Here is an 8,623-nt window from a genome sequence, read left to right on the forward strand (position 1 = left end):
AGTGCCGTCAAAATTTCGATTGTCCCAACTTGAACTGTTTGACGGACTTAAGGACCCCCAAGACCACCTCAACACCTTCAAGACGACACTAGGCCTTCAATAACCTCTTGATGAAATACTATGTCGTTCCTTACCTACCACTCTCAAAGGAGCTGCAAAGGAGTGGTTCACAAAGTTGCCAACTTCGTCCATTGACAGCTTCGAGCAGTTGAGCAATGCCTTTTTATGCCACTTCGTCAGGGGACAATGCCCCAAGAGGCTAGCAGACCACTTGCTTACTATTAGACAAGGGGAGAAAGAAACCCTAATGTCGTATGTGAAACGATTCACGAAGGAGACCCTGGAGGTAGACGAAGCTGATGACAAAGTGCAGTTGACGGCCTTTAAGGCAGGGCTGAAGTCCAGAGAGTTCGTGGTGTCACTCACGAAGAATCCTCCTAAGATGATGGCAGAGATGCTCCTGAAGGCACAGAAGTACAAGAATACTGAAGATGCACTAGCTGCCATAAGGGACATAGAGAAGTCAACAGACAAGGGAAAAAAGGAGGACAATTGTAGGGGACAAAAAAAGGAGCATCCAGATCGTCGGACCAGCGAAGGGGGTAAACGGAAAGACGAAAAAACTCCTCGAATGGTAAAATTCACTCCTTTAGTTATGCCAGTTGAAAAAATTTTGGCACAGATTAAGGATGAGCATTACCTCAAATGGCCAAGGCCATTACATTCGTCCCCCAACGTCCAAGACAAGAAGAAGTACTTCCGGTTCCACAAGGATCATGGCCACTACACAGAAGATTATCGGGACTTGAAGGAGCAGATAGAGGAATTGATATGGAAAGGAAAACTGCAGAAGTATGTGAAGAAGGGAGAATCCAGCAGGTTTAGAGACGATGATAAAAACCAGTGCGGGTTTTTGCCTAAAGACGAGGATCATACGTCTCAACGACCACAAATTGTGATTGGGGAGATAAGGACGATCACAAGTGGGCCATTCACAAGTGGGTCATTCAGATCCCTCAAGAAAGCATGTCAGAGGCAGGTGAACAGCGTTCACATGACACCCCCATTTAAACAGAGATGGACAAACCCGGACATGTCTTTCAGTGAGGAAGATGCTAGGGGAGTGAAGCAGCCTCACAACGACCCCTTGGTCATAATGCTCACAATAGAAAGATTCAACACCAAGAGGATCCTCGTGGACAATGGTAGCTTCGCAGACATTATCTACCTTCCCGCTTTCTAGCAGCTAAAACTAGATCCAAGAAGACTACACCCATTTGACTCCCCATTCGTCAGTTTCAGTGGGGATAGAGTATATCCCAAGGGCATAGTGACTTTGACAATAACAGTGGGGACCTACCTGAAGTAGTTAACACGTCAGTTAGACTTCTTAGTGATGGACTGCCCTTCATCCTACAATGTGATCATTGGGAGACCCACACTCAACCGATGGAAGTCAACCATGTCCACCTATTGCTTAAAGGTAAAGTTCCCAACAAAGAATGGTGTCGACGAGGTAAAATGAGATCAGGTCCTAGCCAGGGAATGCTACCAGGCCGTGTTGGCTACAAAGGAGAACCATACATGGATGATCGAGGAGAAAGAAGAAGATAAAGTGGAAGCCCTGGAGACAATGGAACTAGTCAAAAGGAAAGGCAACCAACAAGACAAGAATAGGGACGACACTATGTCCCGTGATGAAAACAAGGATCATCCAATTCCTTAAAGAAAACCTAGACGTCTTTGCCTGGACTCACGAAGACATGCCAGGCATATCTCCAAAATTTATTTAGCATAAGCTGAACGTGGACCTAGAGAGAAAGCCCATCCAGCAAAGACGACGAGTCTTTGCCCCAGAATGGAACCAAGCAATTACAGACAAGGTTAGCAAACTATTGTCAGCAGGTTTTATCCGAGAGGTTTACTATTATGATTAGCTCACAAACGTCATCCTAGTGAAGAAAGCAAATAGGAAATGGAGAATGGGCGTGGACTTCACAGACCTGAACAAAGCCTGCCCGAAAGACAGTTTCCCTTTGCCAAGAATAGACCAGGTAATGGATTCTATAGCCGGGCATAAGTTACTGATGTTCATGGATGCTTTCTCAGGGTACAACTAGATAAAAATGGCCAAAGAAGATCAGGAGAAAATTGCTTTCATTTCAAGTCAGGGGCTCTATTGCTATAAGGTAATGCCCTTCGGGTTGAAAAATGCCAGAGCAACCTACCAGAGGTTAGTGAACAAAATGTTCAGCAAACAGATTGGCAGGAATATGGAGGTGTATGTGGACGACATGCTCGTCAAGAGTAAGGAAGAACTTACCCATCTGGACGACCTGGAGGAGACGTTTACCACCCTTAGGTAATACCAGATGAAGTTGAACCCTAGCAAGTGTGCCTTTGGTGTAGTCTCGAGGAAATTCTTGGGATTCATGGTGTCCCAAAGAGGGATAGAAGCAAGCAAACCCAGAGAAGGGGAAGGCCATACTCGACATGACATCCCCCAAGACCGTCAAAGAAGTCCAAAAGCTCACAGGAAGAATGGCCGTGCTCAACAAGTTCGTCTCTAAGGCGATGAACAAGTGCTTACCCTTCTTCAAGATGTTGAAACAGACTTTCACCTGGACTGATGAATGCGAGGCAACTTGTCAGGAACTCAAACGTTACTTGAGCAATCCGCCACTTTTGAGTCCGACCAAAGAAGGGGAAAACTTATATTTATATCTAGTGGTATCAGCCATGGCCGTGAGCACAACCCTAATTCGAGAAGAGGGCAAGACACAGTTCCCAGTTTACTACATCAGTCAAGCTTTCCAAGACGATGAGGCCAAGTACCCAAGGATTAAGAAGATTGCATTCGCGCTAATAGTAGCCTCGTGCAAACTGAGACCATACTTTCAATCAAACCCCATCTTGGTGATGACGAATCAACCCATCAAGAAGTCCATGAACAAGTTTGAAGCAACAGGGAGAATGATCCAGTGGGCAATTGAACTCAGCTAGTTCGACATTGGGTACCACCCCAGGACAGCCATTAAGGCACAAGCCTTAGCGGACTTCATCGCCGAGTTCACCCTCCTGAACGAGGATAGCCACACCAACGAGGCAGAACGGTAGACAGTACATACCGATGGTTCGTTAGCCTAAAAGAAGGGGAGAGTAGGGTCATCATAGCCACCCTTGATGGAGAAGCGCTTAAATACGAAGTTCAACTGAAATTCCCAGCCACCAATAATGAGGCCGAGTATGAAGGGATACTGATGGGATTGAGATTTGAAAGGCCCTCGGAGCTAAGAACCTGCTAGTTCAGAGTGATTCAAAGCTAGTGATAGGGCAGATTAAGGAAGAATATGAAGCAAAAGAGGAAAGAATGGAGAAATACCTCAGGCTGACGAAGCACCTGACTTAAGAATTTGATAAAGTGGAATTTGCGCAGATCCCCAAGAGCTAGAACATATTAGCAGATGAAGTCGTGAAGTTAGCATCGTCGGAAGAAGGAACGGCGAGCATGGGCTTAATGATGGAAGTCCAGAAACGCCCCAACATCGAGGAAATCTCCACATTCACAACCCAGAGCACAAATATCTGGATGACACCAATCATATCCTTTCTCTAGGATGGGCATCTCCCTCAAGACGTAGAGGAAGCTAGGAAGGTCAGGAAAAGAGAAGCCAGGTTCGCGATCCTGAACGAGACACTATACAAGAGAGGTTTTTCCATGCCTTACCTGAAGTGTGTTGGCGAAGAAGAAGCCAAGTATGTTCTAAGGGAGATCCATTAAAGGGTTTGCAGAGACCATGCAGGCCCCAGATCACTGGTAAGTAAAGTGATCAGAACAAGTTATTTCTGGCCTACAATGCAAGTAGATGCAAAGGAGCTCGTCAAGAAATGCGACAAGTGGCCAAGGTTCGAGAATGTCCAACGCTTTCTAGCGGAGAAACTGATGACAATATCTTCCCCATGGCCCTTCGTACAATGGGGAATCGACATCGTCGGCCCGTTGCCTCAAGATAAAGGACATGTAAAATTCCTATTAGTCACCATTAACTACTTCACTAAGTGGGTCGAAGCAGAGGCATTAGCAACCATCACTGAAGCCAGAATCTAGAACTTCGTGTGGAAGAACATAATTTGTAGGTTCAAGATTCCACAGACGATCATATCAAATAATGGGTGGCAGTTCGATAGAAAAATCTTCAGGGACTTCTATTCAGGCCTAGGGATTAAGAACCAGTTCTCATCCCCGGGACATCCACAGGCAAACAGACAGACGAAGGTAACAAATCAGACACTACTCAAGATAATCAAGGCCAAGTTAGACGATGCAAAAGGTGCTTGGCCGGAAGAATTGCCCAGCGTCTTGTGGGCCTACAGGATCATGACAAGAACCCCAATAGGAGAAACCCCCTTCAGACTCACCTATTGTACCGTGGCAATAATCCCAATCGAGGTGGGAATAGCTAGCATCAGGCGAGAAATGTTCCACGAGGAGAATAATGACGACTAGCTACGAGTCAACCTAGATTGTCTAAACGAAGTGAGAGAGAAAGCCTTCGACAAGATGACAAAGTACCAACAGAAGATGGCCGAGTACTAAAACAAGAGAGTGAAGCTCAGACAACTCAACATAGGAGACCTAGTCCTGCATAAGGTCACCCCAGCAACCAAAGACTTTGCCTAAGGAAAGCTCAGCCCCACATGGGAAGGACCCTACCGAGTCATCCATTACTCTAAAAAAGGTAGCTATCACCTAGAGACCCTAGACGGATAAAGACTCCAGCGACCATGGAATATTGAGTACTTGAAGAAATACCACCAGTAGGATGTAACAAAAAATTGTACTTATTATCGAAAGCAATAATAAGAACTATCCAGCCAGTGTTTTAATAAGAGCAGATCTTGTAATATGAAAGTCACCTAAAATTTGGCTAAGTAACAAGATTCCGCATAGACGAATGTAAGTTACCAACGAAGCCATAAAAATGACAAGATCTCTTGAATGGGTGTAAATCACAAAAGATTTGGCTATGTAACAGGATTCCGCATAGACGGATGTAAGTTATCGACGAAGCCATAAAAATGACAAGAGTCCTTAAATGGGTGTAGGTCACAAGAGATTTGGCTAAGTAACAATATTCCGCATAGACAGAGGTAAGTTACCAACGAAGCCATAAAAATGACAAGATCCCTTAAATGGGTGTAAATCTAAGTAACAAGATTCCGCATAGACGGATGTAAGTTACCGACGAAGCCATAAAAATGACAAGATCTCTTGAATGGGTGTAAGTCACAAAAGATTTGGCTAAGTAACAGGATTCTGCATAGACAGATGTAAGTTATCGACGAAGCCATAAAAATGACAAGAGTCCTTAAATGGGTGTAGGTCACAAAAGATTTGGCTAAGTAACAAGATTCCGCATAGACAGAGATAAGTTACCAACGAAGCCATAAAAATGACAAGATCCCTTAAATGGGTGTAAATCTAAGTAACAAGATTCCGCCTAGATGGATGTAAGTTACTGACGAAGCCAAAAGAACGACAATGGTTGTAAGTCACAAGAATATGGCTAAGTAACAAGATTCTGCCTAGACGAATGTAAGTTACTGACGAATCCAAAAGAATGACGAGATCCCTAAAAGGGTGTAAGTCACAAGAACCTTGCAACAAACATGTTCAAGAGAGAGCATCCTTTGAAGGGTCACAACTAAAAACTGTTGACGAAGAATAGGAAAGGTCACAACTAAAAAATTATTTGCTAAGTACAAAGCATGGACGCAAAAGGGAAAACTACAGGAACAGAAATTGCAAGCAAGTAAGTATATAATTGCTAATTTAATTCAAGCCCAAAACAGCGGACAATTGCCATTGTCTTTACATCTAAACCAAAGGCCCATAAACACTGGGCTAAAGATATTGTTGTCAAAACAGATTAAAAAGAAAAAAATTGTTCTGGAATTAGACTTACAAAAGGCCCAAAACATAACGGGCACCCAAAAACAAGGGAGAAGAAAAGGAAAATCTTTTCAAGTAATAAGCTCAGGCATTAGCGGCAGCATCGTCACTAGTAGGAGTGTCATCAATAGGAGCATTCTTGGGAGTGCCACCCTCAGGAGCCGAGGACTGGGCAGCCTCGTCAATTGCCATCTCCTTGTCCACCTCTTCTAGGTCCAAGTTCTCTAAGTCAACTCCAGTGGGATGCTTGATGAGGTACCTCCTCAGAAGCTCAAAACCCTTAAAGTACCAACTGAAGCGCACTGTGTTGTGCTCGTCAATCTGCTGGAACGCCTCAACGGACTGAGCGGCAATGGTTTTGAGTTTCTTCTTGGCACCCAGAAGTTGTTCATCCTTCTCCAGGTTTAGTTGACGCTCAACTCTGATGTCGTCACTCAAGGTCTTGATTTTTCCTTCAGAGTGTTAGCCTCGTCCATAGAATCGACAAGTTTCTTCTTCAGCATGGAATTCTCCGACTCCAAAGCCTCCATCCTAGATGTTAAAGACACCACCTTGGCCTCTTGAGTAAGGTACTTAGAAGTAATATGAAGGCTCTTCCCCAACACCTGAAAAGAACATTGAAGCCATCAGTAAAATGATAAGAAAAGAAAGAGACTAAAAGTTGCACGAGCATGTTACCTGAACCAGTTTGTGGATGTGGCAAGTTGCAACCTCGTTGAAGGACACACCAGAGATGAGTCATACGATTGGAGCATTAACTCCACTGATCAGAACGTGCCACATGGCCACGATGTGTGTGGCACCGCCACTATGCATTTAATACGGAGTGAAACCCCAAGAGTCATGGACAACTCATAAAAACCTTTCATCTTCTATAATCGTCATGACACATCACGATGACCATAGAACCTCGGGGGGCAACTGACGGGACTGACGAAGTCAACCTCCTTGGACGAAGTCATTAATACTGACAAAGTAACCTTGACAGACGAAACAACTAAGCATCCCGGCGATACAACCACACCGGTGACGAAAGTAGAGAAGTCATTCAATACAGTCAATAAATGAGTTGGGCGGTTAAAAGGCCAGCTGAGCAAACCGTTGGAAGCCCATTAAAGTCCACATTACGGGGGGTGAAACGTTACCCAAAGGAGCATCAAAACCACCATAATAGCCACAATGGCTAGGAGTTAAGAGAATGTATATATATAGCCCTTACACCTCCAATAGAAGGTACTTTGACACCAAAAAAAAAAAAAGAGCATCCCTAGTTATTTTTATACTCTGTTATTTACTATAAGCTTCTTATACTAACTTTGGCATCGAAGGCGTTGTGGCAGGCACCACACCGGTGACCATCATGAGAGATTAGTACTTCCATGGTGACGCAGACGAATATCTGACTCCATCCGAACATGTTCACTATGACTGACGAATTTATACTTCATCAGTTGTTATTTTAAATGGTGAAATTTAACATTAAATTTGAAATAATGTATTATCCTTTTGGATGGGTGTCATGGGGTGCCTAACACATTCCCCAAATGTAAACAAACTTCCAAATCTTTTATTTCTGGTTCGAGATGTTTATTTTATTTCCAAGTTAAGCTTAGGAGCCTTAGGGTTTTCTAAGTTAAAATTATGAAATAAAATTGATTAAACTTAAGTGACTAGTTACACATTAGAAGTCCAATGGTTAGTGCCAACTCCTTAAATTGAATATAGGTGTAAACACTCACACTAACACACCCCACCATAGTATTGCACATCTTACACACCCATTTGCCTTAACACAAATGTACACATGCGCATGTCGCCAAGTAAAGCGTACCAAAGCCATTAGAACATATGTTGAAAACACAGGACAAGCCACTTGCAAGACAAGTTGTCTCGCGAATTGCTTAATAGAATTTTGAATCTCCTCACGTGCTCCTCACATACTCCATTTGCATGACTAAGTGTCTTGCAAGTCATCTCGCAAAGTGGCACTTCCAGCTACTCTTCATGTGATTTCTAAGCCCAACCAAATTACAAATTGATAAGGATAAAAGAGATTAATCACAAAAAGACTAAACCGTCAGCCCTCATCTGATGACTGTCGACGAAAGAGATTTGTGGGAAGAAGCACCGGCAAAGCACACCCTAAGGCTGACGGGGTCATGAGGCTGACAGGATCATAAAACTAAAGGGATCCTAAAGCTGACGGGATTAAGACTGAAGACATAATGTAAGCTGATGGCATTAGTCAAAGATTGCTTACCAATCACGTTTACGTGTGTAAGGAAATGACTTGCCCTCCACGTTTTGAGAAACCTAAGAGGGATTCCTATATGGAAAGGATCCAGCAAAATACGCCCAAGAAGACTTTTATAAGGAAAAGACTTCTACTCCAAGGAAAAAGGGTCAATCCCTACTACTATAAAAGCCCAAGCGCCCTCACAAACCAAGGTACGCATAATTCACCCCAGCTCTGGTACTTTAGAGTTGTGAACAAGAGATTTCTCTAACTTGACTGCCGGAGGGTATTTGGCCGGTACTACACCGGTACTCCTCTTAAGGTCTTCAGCTTTTGTGTTGTGCAGGTTCTTGTTAGGAGCACGTGAGGACCGTGTGGCTCACTAGTGATTTTTTCGGCATCATCAGTTGGCGCCATCTGTGGGAATCGTGTAG

At 43.8% G+C, this 8,623-nt stretch overlaps 1 protein-coding gene across 1 annotated transcript; it reads left to right on the forward strand.

Annotated features, from left to right (window-relative positions):
- The first annotated feature begins 307 nt into the window (after positions 1–307).
- On the forward strand, positions 308–1,243 carry LOC126719576 (uncharacterized). The gene has a single exon (XM_050422109.1). The coding sequence runs from the start codon at positions 308–310 to the stop codon at positions 1,241–1,243; it is 936 nt and encodes a 311-aa protein (XP_050278066.1).
- Positions 1,244–8,623: the final 7,380 nt, after the last annotated feature.

Source organism: Quercus robur, chromosome 3 (genome assembly GCF_932294415.1).
Source record: "Quercus robur chromosome 3, dhQueRobu3.1, whole genome shotgun sequence".
Classification (NCBI taxonomy): domain Eukaryota; kingdom Viridiplantae; phylum Streptophyta; class Magnoliopsida; order Fagales; family Fagaceae; genus Quercus; species Quercus robur.

What these genes read in the sequence shown, in the direction of transcription:
- LOC126719576 (XM_050422109.1), top strand. Translation starts at nt 308, where the DNA reads ATGTCGTATGTGAAACGATTCACGAAGGAGACCCTGGAGGTAGACGAA.